At 45.8% G+C, this 24,170-nt stretch overlaps 1 protein-coding gene and 1 pseudogene across 4 annotated transcripts; one reads left to right on the top strand and one right to left on the bottom strand.

The window, feature by feature from the left end:
- Positions 1-2,023: 2,023 nt before the first annotated feature.
- On the bottom strand, positions 2,024-10,587 carry LOC129865161 (tetratricopeptide repeat protein 41-like; annotated as a pseudogene).
- Positions 10,588-12,642: 2,055 nt separating this feature from the next.
- LOC129865162 (endoplasmin-like) lies at positions 12,643-24,149 on the top strand. 4 transcript variants are annotated; one of them, XM_055937680.1, is made up of 17 exons: positions 12,643-12,845; positions 14,230-14,332; positions 14,778-14,919; positions 15,344-15,460; positions 15,861-16,192; positions 19,943-20,174; positions 20,304-20,420; positions 20,681-20,818; positions 20,938-21,015; positions 21,448-21,513; positions 21,622-21,891; positions 22,320-22,565; positions 22,708-22,844; positions 23,001-23,079; positions 23,199-23,354; positions 23,657-23,749; positions 23,876-24,149. In XM_055937680.1, exons 1-17 carry the CDS (start codon positions 12,797-12,799, stop codon positions 23,900-23,902), a joined length of 2,382 nt encoding a protein of 793 aa, XP_055793655.1. In that variant the 5' UTR covers positions 12,643-12,796; the 3' UTR covers positions 23,903-24,149. The 4 variants fall into 4 exon arrangements, with proteins under 4 accessions (XP_055793655.1, XP_055793656.1, XP_055793657.1 ...); XM_055937681.1 differs by having other exon boundaries at positions 23,681-23,749; XM_055937682.1 differs by having other exon boundaries at positions 23,693-23,749.
- Positions 24,150-24,170: the final 21 nt, after the last annotated feature.

Here is a 24,170-nt window from a genome sequence, read left to right on the forward strand (position 1 = left end):
TTAATCTGGTGTAGTCCATGAGGAGGAGATGCACTGCAGTACTTAATGCAGCTGGTGGCCACACCAGATACTGACTGTTACTTTTGACTGTTACTTTTGATTTTGACCCCCCCCCCTTTGTTCAGGGATAATTTATTCAATTTCTGTTAGTCACATGTCTGTGGAACTTGTTCAGTTTATGTTTCAGTTGTTGAATCTTGTTGTGTAAATATTTGTATGAACATATGTTAAGTTTGCTGAAAATAAACGCAGTTGACAGTGAGGACGTTTTCTTTTGTTTGCTGAGTTTATAAGTCAACATGAGTGCATATCCATAATCAGTTAACTGTTATTTTTTTCTCTATTATAAGAAAAAAATGTATAAATGTATAATAATATAAAAAACAAAACTATGAGTGAATGTGCCTCCATGAAGAATCTCCTCCCCAATAGGTCCCTTCACCCTCAATAGGACACCCCCAGCACCTCCATCCCCATCAACCTCCCCCCACCCACAAAACACAATAATGATAATAATAGAAATTAAAATAAAATATATACACATACATGTACAGTACATATACATAAACGTATTCACAGGACACTGAACTTATCTATTTTCCTCCATCAGATATGGAGGTGACATTTCCACCTGGATGACAGCACATAATCAGCAAGACGGCGATGCTCTTCATCCGAGGGAATGCCTGCCCGTTCTCAGATATTAGATAATCCGAGATGATCACGTCATTTACATTCCAGCCCTCACCTGAACGTTCTGCTTCTTCCGCCACACCATCCAGCGATGCCCCCGAGATGCTAAGTCAGAGCCTTGTCAGCTCCAGATTTGACTACTTCAACTCACACCCTGCTGGACTGCCTGCATTCTCAGATTCCCCTCCACTGATTTGCTCCCTGGACGGGCTCCCAATTGCAGCTCACATTATGTTCAGGATTCTAATTGTAGTCTACAAGGCCAGAAAATGACCAGCTCCTTAATGCCTCTCGGCCTGGATAAAGTGCTGTACTGTTGTTCTTTCTCTGTGACCTACAATTGCGGCATTCTTGAAGTTGTCTTCTCTTTAAGGGTTGAGTGGACAATCACCAAGACTTCGCTGTGTACTGTTGCCTAATTGGTTGAATGAGTTGTTATAGTTATACTGTATATGTTACATTTTAGAATATGGTAGATTCCATCATGAAATACGACATTTACCATAACATGTATTTATAGTTTCAGCACATATTGTACAAATTGATAACTTAAAAATACATTTAATTTGCTAAAGTTACATTGATTCTCCCTTGTCCTGATTTCTCAATGTATTTAACCTCAAATGATACAACAGGTTTGGTTTGTATTTTTAATCATAAGATATGGTATTGTCTTGCCTCACAGATATCATGATATACAATGAAGACAGAATGAACTGATTTATTTTCCATCACTTTGGCTTGTCCAAAATCCCAACGTGTACCACTTACACACACACTCATTCTTCTTATGACTATAAGGTGATATGGCTACACTGCTATGAAAAACATACTGTATATTATCAGCGTCACAGTTGTGCATTATAAAGATTGTATTTACATGTTTTTGTGTTATTGTGTGCTGGTATTTGCATATTATCTTTATTTTCTTAAACATTACAAAATGCTTCTAAAATAAATGTTTATTTATACTCGAATGTGGCTTTCTGTGGCACACACTACTGGTCAACATGAGCTACCAAAATGATTATGAAGTGTGCCAGGCCTTGCAGTCCCAAGATAGAAAGGGGGGGGGGGGGTTTGGCCAAAATCCTCCCCCCCTTCTAATTTCCTTAATTTTGTCACTACAGTCAAATACTTTCTGTGGCACACATCAGAGTCACATACTTTCTATGGAACAAACTTCATGTCAGGATAGGCAACCGAAATTAATAATTAATGTATGTGTGTTATATTAAACAGAGGGAGTAAAATGTAGGCAAGCAATAAACAATTCAGAACAACTACTAGTCGAATAAGACATGGGAGAGATGACGAATTTTGGCAAAGAGATTTATTTTTAGACTACTACACTTGAAACGAATAGTCACCCACTTGACTAGAAATACTATAAGTACTGCCTTCAGATAAAATGTCAATGTTGTTGCGCACCAGGATGAGAAGCTTAACCATCTTACAAAACATTTTAACAATATTTAGATGCAACCCTACAGAAAACTAAAAAGGATCGATTCATTTGACAACATGAAGTCAAATAATTTAGTTTCTGTCCATTTCACCCCATGTAAACATGCAACAATTATATTTACATTTATATGGAAAAGAAAAACAGCTGATTGGTATCAAAAGTGGTAAAAGAATAAACACAAACAGTTCAGTGGTCACCATGAGAGTAGTCTTCTCTAGATCTTTCTCTTCTCTCTAGTGCTTTCTGGCGGAATAAGACACTCTGTCTCTCCAGCTCTGTTCTCCTCCCTGTCCTGTCCCTGTCCCTGTCCTGTCCCTGTCCCTGGCCTGTCTGTCTGACCAGCAGTGTGCATCTCTGTGTGTGCAAAGGGGATCCAATCTCTCTGTTCAAAGTGGCCGTTCCTCCAACCCGTACCTGCCTGGTAGGTGGCACCAGCCTGCCCTATGCAGCACTTGGGTCCTGTCTATGGAACGAAAGCCCGGTGCTGAAGCAGGACTGGGTTTGAGTTCGGAGATCAGGTTTCTGATGTCACTCTGTGGCCCAAACCCTGTGGGGTCTGGAAGGCAGACCAGGGCCTGGGAGAAGAAGACAGTTGGTTCTGTCTGTTGTTGTAGTTCTGGTACTCCACCAGTTCTGGTTTCAGTTCTGGCTGTGTATTGCGGGACTTGTTGGATGGGGCTGACAGGGATCTGTTTACGGAGGGGTCCAGAGGGGTGTGTGTGGTGCCCCTGTACCAGGCCAGGTGGGAGTGGAGGGGTGTGGCTGTGTTGGGTCTGGTCCCACTGCTTAGTCTCCTAGTGGAGAGGTGGGAAAGGGGTCTGAACCTGAAGGCACAAGTGGTCAGAGGTCTCCTGGATTCTGTGTTTAAAACCCTAAAAGGACAAAAGTCAACTCCGTTAGGTCCAATGACTTGTAACTTTCTCTTAGATCCTATGGAAATGCAAGAAGAAAATGTTAGAATTTTAAATTGTGTAGGAGCTAAAGAAGGCTTGCTGTTGTAAGTCTCTGGTCAGTGTGTGATCAGACCCCAGGAAGCAGATGTACAAGTCCAGACCTCTCTGCAGCAGTTCAACAGCCTCTCTACTCTCTGTCTCTGAAATATCTGCCTGCCTGCCATGACACACACAAGCTAAACATATTACACTCTGTGTAGTTGCTAACAGTCTAGAAAAAAAGTGTAAGTATGATTGAGAGTTGTGGTGCTTCTGTTTGAAAAATGAAATAATTACCAGGTTTGACCAAGGTGTGTGCGAGGCTGCATCCCTTCGCCTGAAGACGTGGCGATGTGGGGGACAAAGCTTCATGTCCTGGTCTTTGACGTGCACCGTGTGTCGATACAGCTCCACTGCTAGCCTCTGCCTCAACCTGAACACGTCACATCTTCACCACACTGTAACATTCATATACTGTGACTGACTGAGTAAACTACTGAGGAGGAGATGAGAGGAATAGAGAGAAGAGGGAGAACAATGACAGAGAAGAAACTACTGAGGAGACGATGGAGGACACAATTAATGACAAAGAAGAGGAGAAGAAGACCCAGAAGAACACTAGAAGAGAAGTAGTCTCACCCTGCGCAGGTGTCGGCCAAGACGTCTGCCAGGCACTCCTCCACCTCCACCACTAGAGGGTGCTCTCTACCATACCAGCGCCTCCTGGTCTTTCAAGGCAACCTGGAGGTGCTTCTCAGCACCATGTGGGTCTTGCAGGCTGAGTCTGTCACATACACATTTATTTTTTATTTTTTTTATCATCACATTAATCTTAGCTTGCCTAAATTGAGACATACAGTATCAAAAGTCATTCACATGGGTTTAGGTCTAACAACAGCAAAATACATAGAAACACCTGTAGCTGAACCTATGAAGTATAGAAACGTCACACATGAAACTATACCTAGTTATGCTATTTAAGACACACCTGTGTAACCCACAGAGCAGTGATACAGTGGCGTCAGCACACAGAATTTGTGGTGTCCCATATTGATGATGTCACTGAGTATCTGAGAGGCCTCGATGGTTCGGACGTCTGCAAACAGCAGCTGGCAGATTACACAAAGCAACTGACCTGATAGGGGCGAAACATGAAATACATATAATTTCAGCACACTAAAAGCATTTACTTACGTTGTGAATGAAAAAAATACATAATCATGTTGCTTATTTAAAAACCTGAGACCCATATTGCCCCGACTCTCTGGACAGATACCCTTTCCAACAGTGATTCTCTCATGTCTCTCAAGGCAGGTAGTGGTGAGTGTCTGGGCGATCTTCAGAGCTGATCTACAGTATGTCTCTGCCTCTCTGTGCTGGTCCGTCTCCATAGAGCTCAGCCAAAGTCTGCCGCACTGTCAGCAGTAACATCACACTGTCCCTGTTTCTGTCCTGCTCACCAGCCTGAAATGACAGGAAATTGGGAAGCAGAGCGATCATTTCAGCAGGCTGTATGAAAGCCTTTCATAATTGAGTGATTAAGTCTATACACTAAGAACATGAAATGGTTTTACTAGAGCAATTACAGTGTTAAAGTAAAGTCTTACCATATTGGCTAGGATTTAAAGGGAAAATTCACTCCAACTATGGTATTTTTTAATTAGTCCACTGTTGATATAGTCCCGAAATATTCTGCATGTCAGCAAGTTAAGTTTTATTTTGCATCATCATGATGATGTAGCCGGTATCAACAGTGGACTAATGAAAGAAAATAAAGTGTCCCTTTAAGAGTGAGTGGTGGATCTAACTAACCTGTGTGAGGGTGTTCTCAGCCTGCAGTAGGATCTGCTCTGCTTCCCCCTTCCTGTTCAGACAGAGCAGCAACTCAGAGACCAACATCTCCACTCTCCCTTTCACACCTGGATCCCACTGACAACCATCTTCTACAGGTGGGGGACAAAAAACAAAACCAGTCATAATCACTGGTCACATAGGATCAGTGATGATGACTGGTAACAGATCACTAAGACATCGCCAATAGTCAATTTGTTATCAGTGAAGAATAATTACCGTTGCCGTCACTTTGGGCCTCAGTCATGAAGGCCCTGTTGCTGTGTACCTCTCTCTGCTCTGAATTGAATGGAAATAATAGCTACATTATTTACGGATGGTATCTCTACAGTTTTGTGACGTTCAACGCTGAATGCGTGTTGAAATGTGCAACCATGATGATTTTACCTGTATGTGTAGCAGGAGGGAATGCCCATCGCCCTGACTGAACAATAGTACGAGGGTGGCTTCCCTTACCCAGCAGGCTCTGGTACGAGGTGTAGGGGTCATAACCTCTGAGGATCAGGAGAGTCCAGTACCTGACAACATCCATTCTCAGCTGAGGAGACTGTCTCCAAGTTGTAGACAGGTGCTCTACAGTCCTAGGGTCAGATAGTAAGTGGATACCGTTGTGTAAACAAATGATGGATAAACATGTGAATCTGTAATCTGATAGAAAGGCTCACCCAGTTTAAGTGTTAGGGTAAATATATGATGACAGTTCATCTGCAGCTAAACTATTTTCCCCAACAGTAACTGTGTGCCCCCAACAGTAACTGTGTGTGAAGTGTATGTCCATGCTCTTACTGTGGCTCTATGAAGAAGGTGTGTAGCTCCCTCCAGGCCTCACTCTGCTCCAGGTGCCAGGGGAGCTCCTCCAGGATCTGAGGCCAGCTACAGAGCTCCCTAACCCCGCCTCTGGAAGAACTGGGCCAGGCTGAGATGGTAGCCCCGTCTGGTCCTCCTCAAGCCCCCTGAACCTTTACCGGGATGGACCCCCACAGATCAAAAAATAGAAGACTAAGGAGAAGTGGAAATGAAATGATTGGTCAGTTGGACTCCTTAGTGCAGAGTCCAAGAGTTCCCCTTACATGCAGATACTCCACTTTCATTGTTAGACAAAGATGATCAATCAAGTAAAAAGCACCACCATGTTGGAAAGACCAACAAACGAAGGCCATTGTAGAATGTCCATTCTATGCTTTCTATTTCTAGGCTTGTAACTTCCGCTCCCGTCTGCCACTCACTCACTCACTCAGCAGGAAGAGGCCCATGGCTTGGCCCAGTGATTGGTGGGTGAGGCTCAGTGTTCCATTGGGTCTCTCCTGAACCCAGGGCCCAGCAGCAGTGCGGGACTGGGCCCACTCCAGAGGTAGAACCTGTAAGTACCCAGGGTAACCAAGAACCTCCAGCAGGACCAGGACCTGCTCCTCAGTCAGCCCAGCATGGGAGAGGTGAACGAGGCAGAGAGCGTCCCATACCCAGCCTCTGAGGTCTGGAGAGAAGGAGGCAGTAAAGGTTAGATATAACAATTCATCATAGAATGCCATAACTAACAATGTTAATTCTTCACCTTTATTGAGAAAAGATTACAGTCTCGCTGTATGGCACTTAAAAAAACAAAAAACAACTGAATAACTAGAGAGGGTAAAGATGATCCCACCTATGTTGGACACCTGAGAGGTAGGTTCTCCTGTTCCTTTGGCTAGACTGGCCGTATCCTCACTGACCCCGCCATAGTCATTGATCCAGTGCTGGCTGGACTGACAGCACCCTCACTGACCCCGCCATAGTCATTGATCCAGTGCTGGCTGGACTGGCTGTACCCTCACTGACCCCGCCATAGTCATTGATCCAGTGCTGGCTGGACTGGTCGTATCCTCACTGACCCCGCCATAGTCATTGATCCAGTGCTGGCTGGACTGGTCGTATCCTCACTGACCCCGCCATAGTCATTGATCCAGTGCTGGCTGGACTGGTCGTATCCTCACTGACCCCGCCATAGTCATTGATCCTGTGCTGGCTGGACTGGCCGTATCCTCACTGACCCCGCCATAGTCATTGATCCTGTGCTGGCTGGACTGGCCGTACCCTCACTGACCCCGCCATAGTCATTGATCCAGCGCTGGCTGGACTGGCCGTACCCTCACTGACCCCGCCATAGTCATTGTTCCAGTGCTGAATCACCCTGGCCCACAGCTCCGCCATAGAATCCACTTCCACATACTCCTCTATCAACTCCTCCTCCTTTCTCCTCAGGATGCCGCACTTCTGCAGCTCGCTAACCACCACCGCCAGCAACAGCTGCAGGCTTTCCAAATCCCAGCCTGGTATTGGTTCCCAAGATGAATTGCAGCAGGGTCCTGTGCGGCTCCTGGCAGGGCAAGGTGTTGGAGCAGGACGCTGCGGCGGACCCAGGGGTCTGACAAGCCGGGCCAGGGGAGGGTGTGAATGTCTGGGCTGAGGTTCAGCCTCTGGTAGGTTACGTCTGCGGAGGTCGCTGGGATGAGGATCTTACACTGGGGAGGCAGAGGGTCAGGGAGCCAGCATAGGTCCTTCACCTGACAATGAATGAACAAACGTTAGGAATTCATGTTCACTATATCAAATAATATGCTTTGTTTTTCATCTTGATTTATTTGAATGATATCAATGTAAAATACACTGTACAAGAACCCCAACTAGTAGTGGTCTGGGCAAAGTAAGGCATTACCTCCTGCATTGAGAGCCCGAAGGTCCCGGTCAGTCTGTCCAGTCCGTCCAGAACCAGAACACAGGGTCCCAGAGCCGCAGAAGAGAAGGCCTGAACCAAAACATGACCTGGGCTTTACATGGTGCTGCAACTCCTCACTCCACTCAGCCTGGGGCCCTAGTACAGAGACACAATAACAACCCCTCACTCCACTCAGCCTGGGGTCCTAGTACAGAGACACAATAACAACCCCTCACTCCACTCAGCCTGGGGTCCTAGTACAGAGACACAATAACAACCCCTCACTCCACTCAGCCTGGGGCCCTAGTACAGAGACACAATAACAACCCCTCACTCCACTCAGCCTGGGGCCCTAGTACAGAGACACAATAACAACCCCTCACTCCACTCAGCCTGGGGGTCTAGTACAGAGACACAATAACAACCCCTCACTCCACTCAGCCTGGGGGTCTAGTACAGAGACACAATAACAGTAAATGTGGAGCCTTAACAACGACTTAAAGGGAAATACCACTCAAAAACAATATTTTGGTATTGGTTTCAGAAGCCCACTGTTGATACAGTCCCAAAATGTTTTGCACGTCAGCAATCAAGTTTTCAAGATATAGAACTTTTCACGTACGATGCGTGCACTAATGAAACAAATACCAAAATGTAGTTTTTCGGTGGAATTTTCATTCAAAAAGTTTTCCTCCTGGGCTGCACAAAAAATAAATACTAAAAACACTATTAGCCTCTTTGTCTATGGCCGTCTGTTTATGCCATGGCCATGTGTGTCACTGAACCACAATGTATCTGCATGTATGACATGGTTGGTATTTCTTGTAGTTTATTTTTTGCTGTTTTATTGTATTTTCATGTTGATTTGTTTATTGTTTGTTCTCTGGGCACCATTGAGAATGAGACCCTGGTTTCAATTAGGTTCCCCTGAATAAATCAAATGTATATATACATTTTTTTTTTTTAAATACCACACTAGTTACTTAGAAGAGTGAGATGAGAGGGAACCATCGGTCTGTCTCACCAGTCTAGACCAGACGAGTGGTATGACAATGTTGACAAAGGTCAGTGTTGGGTTTCACACAAAGTAAATACATATATATTTTTTTAGAGTCAGTAAAGAAATACATCTTATCTAGCAGTAAAGGTTATATTCACAGGAAAAGTAATTGAGTGTAAACAAATTTCTGAATAAATGTCAAATTGGGAATGTAAGTATACAGCGGTGCAATAACAGGTTACATTTGGAATTGACAGAAGTGTCATATGTTGATGTCATTGTAGTCATTTCTAACCTTCACAGACATAGGCAATAACACTCCGGAGTGTTTACCGTAATGGGCCAGGCGTAGCACAGTGGTGATGTCTCTCAGTACAGATCTGATATCCACACTGGAGCTGCTGATTCCACAGAAGTGAGGGATGGCCAGCATTCTAGGATTCTTCTTCCCGGAACTCCTGAAGACACCAGGCGGCCAGTGAGGAACACTTCCCACAACCCCTCTCACCACAGAGCAGAAAAATAGAACCCCCGGAATCACGTTTGTCATGGTCACTGAAGGAAAAAGGAAATAGGAAGTACAGTCAAAATATGTTTTTCATTGCTAAAAAAATATCTGAACACTATGAATGCATAACTCCATCTATCTGCATCTCACAGTAATTCATCACTGAATCCAGCTTAGTGTGGTCACCAAAGTTCTTACCCTGTTAACTTGGTTGAATTCCTTGAAGTTGCTAGACTCTGAGACGTGTCAGAATGAGTGAGGGAGGCAGTACATGTGTTGAGTTCCTCCATGACAGCAGTGGTCTGGGTGGAGGGGGCAAACCAGCGACACAGAGCCTGGACAGCACCTTCGTGACAACATCTATCAAGGGAGTCCAGGAGGCCTAAAGAGCAGGGGAGAAAGCACTGCTTTAGGGCTTGGAAGATACGGGCAGACCACTGAAAAACACAACAAATATGAATCGGACTGAGCTACGTTAGTCATATTCGCTGTCTTTTCAAAGCTGGTTGAACTAAATTGAATTCAACAAAGTAGATGTAAACAGAACTAGATCAACTAACAGAACTGAGCTGCACTGGTTCACTTACCTGAACAGGTTGGCTGCTGGTCCAGGGACCCATAGAGCTGTTCCATGAGGCCCCTCCAGTCCCTCTTCACTAGGTCCCCCAGATCCTGCAGCGTTCTGAAGAACCTTACAGGTTGCAGGCTGTCCACTACCCTGTTCTTCACCTCCCTGGCTCGGTGTCTCTCCTCCTCTGTCTGTTTGGAGAACACGCTCAGCTACGACCTCTGACCTTAATCTGTGTTCCTGTCTTCATTCTCCTCTTCCCCCTGGAAAGAGTAGTCTCTGAAGTAGAAGAAGCAGTGTCTGGTGTCACCCATCAGGGCTGCCTGGGTGATCTGCAGCTCTGTCAGGGAGCACTTCTGGTTCCTCCCTGTGAGGACCCAGGGGTAGCCTCCATCCGCTGCAACATGCAGGTTCCTCTCCACCACAGAGAGGGTTTCTCGTTCTGGACCGGCAGCTGGGAGAGGTGTGGGGTCCTGCTCCGGCCTAAAGGGGCCGTATCGGTGGCCCAGGAGGCAGATGAAGGAGGAGGAGCGGGTGATAAGGTCTAGGCTGATCTTCAACTGCTGGGAGGAGAGGGAGGTATTATTGTCAGGGAGGTCAGAGGGACGATGGCTCCCCCAGTCAACCCACTGGGTGTCCAATGGTCTGAAGCAGGGGCCTCTGGCCTGGCAGAGGGCATCCAGGTGGGGGAACACCTGTGTTCTCAGGTAGTACGGAACACAGCACGGGCTGGAGAGGAGCAGTGACAAGAGGGGCGGTGGACCGGCCTCCCTGCTGTGGGTCCATCTCAGGCCGTTGTAGCTGTGACCTGCTGTGCCTGTCTGAACAAAATAATGAAAAACAAGCATATCAGGAATAATCATCAACTAGATATCTAGCTACAGTGTTTTGCAAGTACATGGTATTATTGGTGTAAATATGCACTGCAAATTCATGACATGCAGGGAACAGTGCATATTTCCCCACATAAAACTGCTCAGTGACTGGATATCTACAGAATTAGCGGGGAACATTTAATAACAAGTAAGATAAACATCTAAATTAAGATGAACTCTCACCTAATGAAACCCAACATGTGAAAACATCTAGCTTGATGTAGGCCTAACCTGTAACATAAATGAACAATTGAGTGTGTCAGATGTGTTACGTGTTTGGTGGACTGTTGACAGGACCCATTTGAAGCTGCATCGCGGTGTCTTCTGACTGGCCATTCTTCAGGCAGAAGTTACCGGAAGCGAAGGCATAGAGAAATGGATTCAGGCAACTGTTGGCATAGGTCAGTAATACAACAAAAGACAACTTGGTAGAGAAGTTTTTCAGGTTTTCAGACTTGGCCAAATGTCCTGACATGTTTAGGATGATAACAACTTGGAATGGCATTAAACCGATGACAAAAGTCACAATGATGCTGGTCACAAGTCTAGTCATCCTGGACTTTCAAAAGAAAGCTGAATGTTTCACTGTCTTATGGAGGCGGATGTAGGATGTTAGTAGGAGGGAGACAGGTAATACTAATCCAAGTATTGCCATCGCCAACACCCCCCCCCCCCCCCCCCCCCCATGTTGACTGTCAGGAACGGTGAGGATATTACAACCCCAACACCCCACAGTATGGGAAACAACCCCCTCTCCAACGTCCCATGCCACCTGACCCAGCACTGCGGTGCAGAACTTGGTAGTAGCGCTGGACACTCATCGACAGGATGGTCAGCAGGCTGGAGAATGTACAGCAGTAGGCAACGACGACAAAGAGCTTGCAGAGACTGTTGCCCAAGTCCCAGCTGAAGAATATTGCATAGACCAATAGCGACACACATATTAGCAGGCTCAGCATATCTGACATGTCAGGCTCAAGAACAGTTTCATACTCAAGTTGTATCTGTACAGATGCCAACAGCTGATCACAGCTTTCACTGCTATGTTATGCCCAGAAGATAGCAGAGAGCCAGGACCACTCCACTGATCATGGTGTCAGTCGGTGGAATCAGGGATTCCAGTGGTGCAGTTGAAGTTGGAAGACTTACAGGTGGAGGAGTGCAAACTGTCAATCATTGTGAGACTGAAGATGAGGGAGAAGGTGTTGAATTGAATGTAGACGAGCAGCTAAATGTTGTTAGCAGTTGAGAGGTGGGTTGGTAGTGTCTGCAACTGAGTCACCGGCATGGTTTCAATGTGAGGAATGGGAGAAAAAAACTCTGGTCACATTAAAAAGAAAGGGGAGGGTCTATTCCACACCGAATATGTTGTGTTGAGGTCTACAACCTGTGACAATTGCACAAGCAAGTGAATGCTGGCATTTGAAATAGATGATTACAGTAGCTGAGATGCGAATGGACAATAGTTGACAAACAAAATTCCATACATTTTTTATACCTGTACTAGTTTCCATGAGTTTGTCCCAGAGATGGTTGCCAAATCCCGATTAAAATGGCTCACGTTCCAAATAATGTCTGAATGACTCTGTAGAGTTTACTTTTTTCCTTGCAAAATATATGAATTTGGCAAACTAAAAGCATATTTGTAGGTAGTCTGGGGGGCAAGATTGTTATAGTACAGCCTCGACGTCAATGCATGCCTGTTACTTCGCTGAGAAGTTGTGAATGACAAGCCATAGCAACAGTGGTAGCCAAGGTGACCGTATGGGCTTCCGGATCAGCCTATCATAAATTGTTACACAGTAATTGTACAAAACAATGTTTCAACAGTGCTGACGAATGTATCTATTTTCACTGACGTGTTGCAATGTATCAGACATGAGTTTATCGCTTTTTATGATAACAAAATCATTGTTTAACGTGTAATTCGGCCAATGGAAATTAGCCACGCTTTGAACATGTACAATCGGACATGTAATACTACGATTGGAAGATTGAAGCGGCGAAAGCTTCCACCATTGGTTATTGTTGTGCGTGGGGAGCAGGTATAGGTCCACTTCATCAATCCACCGCCTCCAAAGGGGGGATCAGATAAAGGAGTCTACAACCACCGACGCACACCGTTTCAAACCTATGCCGGGGTGTAGGGATAAAGTACAATATAGTAAAATACGGGACTAGGACTATAGTGATATTTTTTTCTATTAAAATGAACCGAATGTGGACAATAGGCCTCTTTTGTGCTCTTCTAGCTTTCAGTAAGTATGAGTTATAAATTGCGTAATATAATTTCAATTTATTTGCTGTTACTTGACATTTCATGACTTTTTCTTATGATTGCAGTATTATCAGCAGTAAATGTGCTAAAATTGCCATCTTTTGATTGCAGTGCATTGTTGTGTTGACCGATGAGTGTGTCAAATGGGGTAACATTGTAGAAGACAGGACTGATTTGCAGCTTCTGGTACTTTCTCTTCATCCGAATCCTGAGGAGCCAGACTGTAACATTGATATGTCTAATGCTTCTCTTTTTTTCCATTCATCATATCTGGACGTTATGGTTATTTTGCTTTATGAGCACGTTATTCAGATTTTTACTTTACATTTTTGTCCATCTTGACACTAATGTCATACCTAACACCTCTGCTTCCACAACCACACCGACCAACCAGAAGCAGGATTCTAAACACCCTAATCCCACACAGTTCTACTGCAATTGTACCAGTTATCAACAACTAACTACCAGTGGTGGAAAAAGTACAAAATTGTCAACTTGAATAAAAGTAAAGATACCTTAATAGAAAATGACTCAGGAAAAAGTGAACTTCACCCAGTAAAATACTACTCGAGGAAAAGTTGAAAAGGATTTGGTTTTAAATAAACTTAAGTATCAAAAGTGTCAATAATTGCAAATTCCTTATATTAAGCAAACCAGACAGCACCATTTTATTTTTTTAATTTTATTTACTGATATCCAGGTGAACAATCCAACCCATAATTTACAAATGAAGCATGTGTTTAGTGAGTCTGCCAGATCAGGGATTTTTTTCAAGTGTGTGAATTAGACCATTTCCCTCTCCTGCTAAGCATTGAAAATGTAACGAGTACTTTTGGGTGAAGAGGGAAAATGTATGGAGTAAAAACTACAATTTCTTTAGGAAAGCAGTGAAGTAAAAGTATAAAGTTACCCCAAAAACTACTTAAGAAGTATTTTTACTTAAGTACTTTACATCACTGCCAACTACCCATACAATAGTCTTTTTGCTTTGGACAGTGCAATCAGTTTGCTATGTGGGTATAGAGATGGAAACAGCAAAGGTATCAAATCTTTATCAGCAGTGAAGGTGAACTTTTTCCAGGAGCTTATCAGTTTTAGTACAGTATCGGTCCGTTCTGAGACGGAGAAGTGTCATGACCTCTATGGAAGGAGTCAATGAGATGTAGTATTGTGACTGTTATGCTTACAGATAGAGGGGAAGACTAGCTACCAGTTGAACTTAGTCCCTCCATAATGAATTTATGGCCTAGTGGTTGCTCTGTCACATGACATGGGTCAATTTAAGTTAATATTAAGGAGTTGTATTTTTACTGGGTACAAGTTTTTGTTTAAACCCTCAGATCTATGTTTAATTTTATCTACAGGTTCTGTCAGAGCGGAGGATGAGGTTGACATTGATGGGACAGTGGAGAAGGACTTGGGTAAAAGTAGAGACGGCTCCCGGACAGATGACGAGGTAGTCCAGAGGTAAGTGTGTTTAAATATTTCAGTAAAGAAGAGTGTTCTGTCATGCAGTAAGTCTTGAGACTAACTGCTGACAAGAGCACCCCGTTATAGACTTCTACTTCCTCCCTCTTTTCCAAAACACAACCCTTTATACTGACCTTACATGAACCATGGAAACCACTTTTACCTCCTCTCCTTTCGGCCTGCTATTTTCAGTCAAAAATAAAACCCCTATTGAGATTTGTTGATATACTATTTTATTTTTGTCTTGACACCCCTTCCTATTAAGCCTGTAGAAGTACACCTGATCATTCTTCAGTTCATTAGAGAGCAACACACAACATTTTATACGGGTTTTCCCTATTACCAGTCACACAGATGAGGCCTCTATAAATATTCCCTTTGGGGAAATCTTGAGTCTATCTTTTGTTTGTGCTGATCTCTGACTACTCTTCTGTTTTTCCAGGGAAGAGGAGGCTATCCAGCTTGATGGCCTGAACGCAGCACAGATAAAGGAAATCCGGGAGAAATCAGAAAAGCATGTCTTCAAGGCCGAGGTGAACAGAATGATGAAGCTCATCATTAACTCCCTGTACAAGAACAAAGAGGTTAGTGTCTGCTCTGGCGATCTGTGTAGACAATGGAGCGGAGAACGTTTACACTTACAGAAATAATAGGGCAATACAATAAATATATATTTTTTTACACTCATTAAGCAATATTTACAGTCATTTGTTTAATTAGAAATGAGTTCACAACGAGTCCTTCTGGCTATCTATCCTTATATAAACCTGATAGAGGTTCAGTGAGGTAACTTAAGGTAATTGAATAATGGTCGAGACAGTTAGGAATGTAATTTGGGGGCGGGGCTTCGCCCTGCCTGCATCTCGGGGTAGAGGTGGGGGCGAGCACACCCGCTGACTAGAGCTCCCACTGATGGGAGCGGCCATTTGTATTGTCTTTGTATTGTTGTTTTAATAAAAATAAATACAATTTTATCATTTGTTGATGTTTCTTTTTGTCTGTGTCCAGATCTTCCTGAGGGAACTGATCTCCAACGCTTCCGATGCTCTGGATAAGATCCGATTGCTGTCCCTGACCAATGATGAGGCACTCACTGGTAACGAGGAGCTGACAGTGAAAATCAAGGTATGTTAAGTTACCTTAAACGTGTTAGCTTTCTGTGTGACCCACCCTTATGTCCACCGACTGGAGGCTAATTAGCAACCCTTCACTGAGCTATCTAGAGTGAAACCTGAGACCGAGAGAGTTGTTAGGATAACATCTCTAAATTTACATCTTAGTTTTTGCATTGCAAAAAGGGACATCACGACTTTCAATACCTGCTGCAGGACATTGTGTGCTTTCCCTTTGAGTACATGCAAATGAATAATAAATACTGTACACACTTGGTTTGCTTTTCTTTCATTCTAAATGTGCATAGATTTTTTTATTACTATTAAAGTTTCAAACTAAGTCTGTCAAGTACAATGCAAAGTAATCCAAAACCCAATATAACATTTCACTGTTTGTTTCTCCTCACCTCCAGGCTGACAAGGAGAAGAACATGCTTCACATTACCGACACCGGCATCGGCATGACCAAAGAAGACCTGGTCAGGAACCTCGGCACCATCGCCAAGTCCGGCACCAGTGAGTTTCTCAACAAGATGACAGAGATGCAGACCGAGGGCCAGTCAACCTCTGAGCTGATTGGTCAGTTCGGCGTGGGCTTCTACTCTGCGTTCTTGGTGGCTGACAAGGTGATCGTAACCACGAAGCACAACAACGGCACGCAGCACATATGGGAGTCTGACTCCAACGAGTTCTCCGTCATCGAGGACCCCCGCGGGGACACCCTCGGCAGGGGCACCACCATCACGTGAGTCAGCAAGGCAACCATTCAGAGTCAATATAGCATTAGTGTGTAGGTGGATGATTTGTACTTACTATGGCAATTTTAGTCTGGATATGGACAGCTCTGTTAATAGTCTATGATGAAGTAGAATATGGTTGGTTAGTTAAGCAACGTAAACCCTCATACAAATAATACTTGTTATGATGTAGTTATTGCCTCATTTGTTCAGACCTTTTTGGCATTACTGGCTGTTGTAACGGCGGTCCTCCTTCTCTTCGGTCGAAAAGGAGGAGTATTGATGGAACCAAAGCGCAGCGAAGTTTGAACACATATTTATTAAACAAGACGAAAAACGAACACGAACTACACTTGAAATGATACAAAATAACAAACGACGTAGACTGACCTAAACATGAGAACTTACATAGACACGAAGAACGCACGAATAGGAAACAGACTACATAAACCGAAACAGTCCCGTGTGGTACGAAATAACATACAGACACGGAAGACAATCACCCACAACGAACACTGTGACAACGCCTACCTAAATATGACTCTCAATTAGAGGAACGCCAAACACCTGCCTCTAATTAAGAGCCATACCAGGCAACCCAAAACCAACACAGAAACAGAAAACATAGAATGCCCACCCAACCTCACGTCCTGACCAACTAACACACATAACAACTAACATAAATAGGTCAGGAACGTGACATTACCCCCCCCATAAGGTGCGAACTCCGGGCGCACCAGCACAAAGTCTAGGGTAGGGTCTGGGTGGGCATCTAACCACGGTGGTGGCTCAGGCTCCGGGCGAGGTCCCCACCCCACCATAATCCATCCTAGCTTCCTCCCTCTAAGAATGTCCACCCTCCTTTTACCCCCACAAAATCCTCTTAATAACATCACTGATAGGGACAGCACCGGGACAGAGAGATAGATCAAGACAGAGGGATAGATAAGAATATAGAGGTAGATCAAGATAGAGAGGGAGATAATGATAGAGGGGCAACTCCGGACTGAGAGGCAGCTCCGGACAGAGAGACAGCTCTGGACTGATGGGCAGTTCTGGGTATCTAGCCGTTTAAGGCTGAAGGGCAGCTCATGGCTGACTGACGAATCTGGACGCTCATGGCAGGCTGACGGCTCTCGACGCTCATGGCTGGCTGACGGCTCTCGACGCTCATGGCTGGCTGACGGCTCTCGACGCTCATGGCTGACTGACGGCTCTCGACGCTCATGGCAGGCTGACGGCTCTCGACGCTCATGGCAGGCTGACGGCTCTCGACGCTCATGGCAGGCTGACGGCTCTCGACGCTCATGGCAGGCTGACGGCTCTCGACGCTCATGGCAGGCTGACGGCTCTCGACGCTCATGGCAGGCTGACGGCTCTCGACGCTCATGGCAGGCTGACGGCTCTCGACGCTCATGGCAGGCTGACGGCTCTGGCAGCTCATGGCAGGCTGACGGCTCTGGCAGCTCATGGCTCGCTGGCGGCTCTGGCAGATCCTGTCTGGTTGGCGGCTCTGGCAAATCCTGTCTGGTTGGCGGCTCTGGCAGATCCTGTCTGGTTGGCGGCTCTGGCAGATCCTGTCTGGTTGGCGGCTCTGGCAGATCCTGTCTGGCGGGCGGCTCTAGCGGCTCCTGTCTGGCGGGCGGCTCTAGCGGCTCCTGTCTGGCGGGCGGCTCTAGCGGCTCCTGTCTGGCGGGCGGCTCTGTAGGCTCATGGCAGACGGGCGGCTTTGCAGGCTCATGACAGACGGGCGGCTTTGCAGGCTCATGGCAGACGGATGGCTCAGACGGCGCTGGGGAGACGGATGGCTCAGATGGCGCTGGGGAGACGGATGGCTCAGATGGCGCTGGGGAGACGGATGGCTCTGGCCGGATACGGCGCACTGTAGACCTGGTGCGTGGTGCCGGAACTGGAGGCACCGGGCTAAGGATAAGCACCTTCCTACTAGTGCGGGGAGCAGGGACAGGGCACACTGTATTCTCAAAGCCCACTCTATACCTGATGCGAGGTACCGGCACTGGTGACACCGGGCTGAGGACAAGCACATCAGGATTAGTAGGGGGAGAATCTACAGTGTGTTCAGGGCTCTGGAGACGCACAGGAGGCTTTGTGCGTGGTGCCGGAACTGGAGGCACCGAACTGGATACACGCACTACAGAGAGAGTGCGTGGAGGAGGAACTGGGCTCAGGAGACGCACTGATAGCCTAGTGCGTAGTGTAGGCACTGTAGGTACTAGGCTGGGGCGGGGAGGTGGCGCCGGAAATACCGGACCGTGGAGGCGTACTGGCACTCTTGAGCATTGAGCCTGCCCAACCTTACCTGGTTGAATACTCCCGGTTGCCCGACCAGTGCGGGGAGGTGGAATAACCCGCACCGGGCTATGTAGGCGAACCGGAGAAACCATGCGTAAGGCAGGTGCCATGTATGCCGGCCCGAGGAGACGCACTGGAGACCAGACGCGTTGAGCCGGCCTCATGACACCTGGCTCAATACCCAATCTAGCCCTCCCAGTGCGGGGAGGTGGAATAACCCGCACTGGGCTATGCACTCGTACAGGAGACACCGTGCGCTCTACTGCGTAACACGGCGCCTGCCCGTACTCCCGCTCTCCACGGTAAGCCTGAGAAGTGGGCGCAGGTCTCCTACCTGCCCTTGGCCCACTACCTCCTAGCCCCCCCCCAAGAAATGTTTGGGAATTACTTACGGGCTTTTTGGGCTTCCGTGCCAGACGCGTTCCCTCATAGCTCCGGTTCCTCTCTCCGGTAGCCTCTGCTCTTCCCAGTGCCTCCAGCTGCTCCCATGGCTTTTCGGGCTTCCAGCCACGTCTCCTTGCTGCCTCCTCAAACCACCGCTCCTGGGCTTTAGCTGCCTCCCTCTCTTCCTGAGAGCGGCGATTCTCTCCTGCCTTAGCCCAGGGACCTTCTCCATTCAATATTTGCTCCCAAGTCCAGAAATCCTTGTTTTCCTGTCCCTTACTCCGTTGACTCCGCTGCTTGGCTCTGGTATGGTGGGTGATTCTGTAACGGCGGTCCTCCTTCTCTTCGGTCGAAAAGGAGGAGTATTGATGGAACCAAGGCGCAGCGAAGTTTGAACACATATTTATTAAACAAGACGAAAAACGAACACGAACTACACTTGAAATGATACAAAATAACAAACGACGTAGACTGACCTAAACATGAGAACTTACATAGACACGAAGAACGCACGAATAGGAAACAGACTACATAAACCGAAACAGTCCCGTGTGGTACGAAATAACATACAGACACGGAAGACAATCACCCACAACGAACACTGTGACAACGCCTACCTAAATATGACTCTTAATTAGAGGAACGCCAAACACCTGCCTCTAAGAGCCATACCAGGCAACCCAAAACCAACACAGAAACAGAAAACATAGAATGCCCACCCAACCTCACGTCCTGACCAACTAACACACATAACAACTAACATAAATAGGTCAGGAACGTGACAGCTGTGGACAATCCAGTCAAAAGACTGTCTAAATTAAATTAAGCAGAGACACAAATGTCAAACCAAAGCTGAACTAATAAGTGCTCCAAATTGGATTTCACTGTAATGAAAATTTGTTTCATTACTGTGCCTTGTTTTTAAAGGCCAAGAAGCCCGTAGTCTCGCTCAGGTGGTGCAGCCAGAGGAATCTAGTTATGTTTGAAAGGTTCACAACTGTAATGACTAACATTAAGCTCTGACTGGCTCTTCACTGCAGTGCATTCTTTTTCTCCCCTAGTTTGGTGATGAAGGAGGAGGCAACAGACTACTTGGAGCTGGAGACCATCAAGAACCTTGTGAGGAAATACTCCCAGTTCATCAACTTCCCCATCTACGTATGGAGTAGCAAGACTGAGACTGTAGAGGAGCCTATTGATGAGACAGAAGCAGATAAGAAGGATAAAGACCACGATGAGGTTGAGGTGGAGGAGGAGGAGGAGGAGGACAAGGACAAGCCAAAGACCAAGAAGGTAAAACATTGTTTCAAAGACGAACTACTGTCTGTAGCAGCAACGGATCCCATCGAAGCAAATCTCAATGGAAGTGGATCTTTCAGTTTTAAAGACTGTCCTTTCTCCTTTCATTTTCCCCCACCTCAGGTGGAGAAGACAGTGTGGGACTGGGAGCTGATGAATGACATCAAGCCCATCTGGCAGAGGCCTGCCAAGGAGGTGAAGGAGGATGAGTACAAGGCATTCTACAAGACCTTCTCCAGGGTGGGTGTCTGTCTACAGTTTATTCAGACTCACTCTCCTAGCAGACACTAATCCATTTAGTGGATACACAGTCTATATTTCCACTTAGAGTTAGCAGACACCGGTTCTCAATGGGTGATCTTAGGTCAGATATGACTCATCTGACTGGACATGAACTGAAGTTGTCTTGTCAGGCAAAGCTTCAGTTGCCAGGCAACTGGTTTGATGACAGATTGAGGTTGTCTATGTAAATAACTTCCCACTCTATTCTGTTCTTGCAGGACACAGACGAGCCCATCTCCCACATCCACTTCACAGCAGAGGGAGAGGTCACCTTCAAGTCCATCCTCTTTGTGCCTGCTGCAGCTCCCCGGGGACTCTTCGACGAGTACGGTTCTAAGAAGAACGACTTCATTAAGGTACCACAGCAATGATTGGTTACAAAGCAACTATGGATTGGCATACACGCGGTTCTCAGTGCAGTATTGATGTGTCGTAGGAGTTTTCTCAGTCAGTAACAATCTTCCATCTCTCTCAGCTCTTCGTGCGTAGAGTTTACATCACTGATGACTTCCATGACATGATGCCTAAGTACTTGAACTTTGTGAAAGGAATGGTAAGTATTATTCCTTAGGGTTAAGTCAGGATACCAGTATGTTTAGCCATCATTCCACTCCTTGCCACTCCTGGCATGCTAAAGATTGGCATATGACTGGTGGTACAAGGAGTAAAATGTTAGCTAATCAGACTGGTACCCAGGCTATTTAAGTGCACCCACTGAGGATTGATTGAATGTTAAAGCTGCAATTTGTACAAATTCACATAGAAAAGTGAGTTATAGATCTATAATTCTCATTGAAAGCAAGTCTAAGGAGCGGTAGATCTGGTTTGTGTGCTATTTCTATGCTTCTCGTTAAGTTTTGTTTTTACGTCTTTCAGTTGTGTATACGAGCTTCAAACAGCTGAAAATACTATCTTTTTGGTTATGGAAAAGATATTTCTCAGTAGTTGCATATTGCATCTTTAAATTTCTTGTCTGTTCCATCAGGTTGACTCTGATGACCTTCCTCTGAACGTCTCAAGAGAAACTCTCCAGCAACACAAACTTCTCAAGGTGAGGCTTGCTTTCAATTCACTCTAACAAGGAAGCCCACCTGGGTCAACACTATTCACTAAACCACTCTGCTAACAGCATACTTAAACACACCTCTTCTTCGGCCAGGTCATTCGCAAGAAGCTGGTGCGCAAGACCCTGGACATGATCAAGAAGATCGCAGAGGAACAGTACAACGAGAAGTTCTGGAAGGAGTTTGGCACCAACATCAAGCTGGGTGTGATCGAGGACCACTCCAACCGGACCCGTCTGGCCAAGCTGCTGCGTTTCCAGACCTCCAACAGCGACACGGTGCTGGCCAGCCTGGAACAGTACGTAGAGAGGATGAAAGAGAAACAGGACAAGATCTACTTCATGGCTGGGACCAGCAGAAAAGAGGTGAGGGTCTGGATGAGAGCACTGTTTTGTGATCGAAAATGGTGACCTTTGAGTAGAATATGTATGTTTGTAGAGCATAAAAGCGGAGTTATTTTTTATTTTTTATTTAACCTTTTATTTTACTAGGCAAGTCCGTTAAGAACAAGTTCTTATTTATAATGACGGCCTACCGGGGAACAGTGGGTTTAACTGCCTTGTTCAGGGGCAGAATGACAGATGTTTTACCTTGTCAGCTCGGGGATTCGATCCAGCAACCTTTCTGTTACTGGCCCAACGCTCTAACCACTAGGCTATATGCCGCCCCAAAAGTTATAAACCTTGTAATGAAGAGTCAGGATCTGTAAAATAGTATAGTAGCCTCCTTCCTACATCAAATGTTTGCTGTATCGTTCCCTGAGCTTAATTTCCCCTCCCATCTTTTCCGTCAGGCCGAGTCGTCTCCCTTCGTGGAGAAGCTGTTGAAAAGGGGTTATGAGGTAATCTACCTGACAGAGCCTGTGGATGAGTACTGTATCCAGGCCCTACCAGAGTTTGACGGCAAGCGCTTCCAGAACGTGGCCAAGGAGGGCGTCAAGTTTGACGAGAGCGACAAGACCAAGGAGAAGAGGGAGGGCCTGGAGAAGGAGTACGAACCTCTCACCACCTGGATGAAGGACAGCGCCCTGAAGGACAAGGTTAGGGGTCTTCTCAATAGGCTCAATGGGAATGTGCATTGTTATTGAATAGGCACTAGCCAGATGGCATCTCCTCTGTTTGAACATGTTTGCTCAGGTGTTGAAAAAGCTTTGAAAAGCTGAATCTTTGATCTGTCTGCAGATCGAGAAAGCTGTGCTGTCCCAGAGGCTGACCAACTCTCCCTGTGCCCTGGTAGCCAGCCAGTACGGCTGGTCCGGTAACATGGAGAGGATCATGAAGGCACAGGCCTACCAGACAGGAAAAGACATATCCACAAAGTAAGCAATGTGAAACCATTTTGACCTAATGTACAGTATATGTTCTGTGGGATAAGAAATCACTCACAAGAACTCATAGTGGCTCAAGTCCTAGAGGGTGTTGACATAGTTTCTGCTTATTACCATGTTTTGACACCTTTTATTTCTGTTGTCCAGTTATTATGCAAACCAGAAGAAAACACTAGAGATCAACCCCAATCACCCTTTGATCAAAGAAATGTTGAAGAGAATAAACGTGAGTACCATTTAGAATTCAACACAAATTACTTTACCGGGCATACGCCCTTACATTTCAAATTTACGCAAATGAATCATAGGTTCCTAACCGTACCAAATTCTCCTTCCTGACCTCAGGGTAATGCAGAGGACCAGACTGCCTCAGACCTGGCTGTAGTGCTGTTTGAGACAGCCACACTACGGTCAGGCTACCAGCTGGCTGACACCAAAGCCTATGCAGACAGGATAGAACGCATGCTCCGTCTCAGCATGAACGTGGACCTCAATGAAGAGGTACGCTCAATATAACTAATATTACCCACGTGCAAAAACGATCTGAATACTTACTGCTACTTTACCTATATAATAAACACTGACAACGCAAAGTGTGTTATAATGCAGTACATCATGGCTGGATTCTGTATAAAAGGATTTACTAGTAAACATAGCAGAGCAGATTTTGGGGTGAGGGGAATTGGCACAAAGAGATGCTAAGGTATATCTTCGTCTTTCTTTTTCCGGTATATCTTTGCTTATCTTAACTTCCTTACCTGTCACAGCCAGAGGAGGAGCCAGAGGAGGAGCCAGAGGAGGAGCCAGAGGAGGAGCCAGAGGAGGAGCCAGAGGAGGAGCCAGAGGAGGAGCCAGAGGAGGAGGTTAAAGCAGATGAGGAGGAAGATGAAGATTCGGTAAGATGGGAGGGGAGTCTAGCACAGAACTGGGGAAAATAGTGTTAGTAATGTTAGTAAGACGATGGATAGTGATGGTCCTTTTTGCTTCATGTACGGATGTGTTTTTCACTTTGCTCTTTCCAGGGAGCCACAGGAAGGGATGAGCTGTGAGACGGACTGGGCAAGGAGGGTTGGAGGGAAGGGTGAGGGAGTGAACTGGGGGGGCAGAGCTTTGACTGGAACTAGGTCCATCTTCTCTGCTGAAAAGGAGCGGGTGGGTGTTTGGATTTTAGGAGCTTCTGTTTTTGTTTATTTTCTACATTCCTACATGACTGTAAATTTGTTAATATTTAACCGAGCCGGTTATGAATGGCTGACTTCCTGTCATGAGAACTATTAAATGTTTCTGGAAAGGTAATCTCTCACCTGTGGTGTCTTC

This window comes from Salvelinus fontinalis, chromosome 11 (assembly GCF_029448725.1).
Source record: "Salvelinus fontinalis isolate EN_2023a chromosome 11, ASM2944872v1, whole genome shotgun sequence".
NCBI lineage: Eukaryota > Metazoa > Chordata > Actinopteri > Salmoniformes > Salmonidae > Salvelinus > Salvelinus fontinalis.

Coding starts and splice junctions, on each gene's coding strand:
- LOC129865162 (XM_055937679.1), top strand. CDS start 12,797: ATGAACCGAATGTGGACAATAGGCCTCTTTTGTGCTCTTCTAGCTTTC. Junction 14,920..15,343: donor CCCTGTACAAGAACAAAGAG/GTTAGTGTCTGC, acceptor GTCTGTGTCCAG/ATCTTCCTGAGGGAACTGAT. Junction 20,421..20,680: donor TCTACAAGACCTTCTCCAGG/GTGGGTGTCTGT, acceptor CTGTTCTTGCAG/GACACAGACGAGCCCATCTC.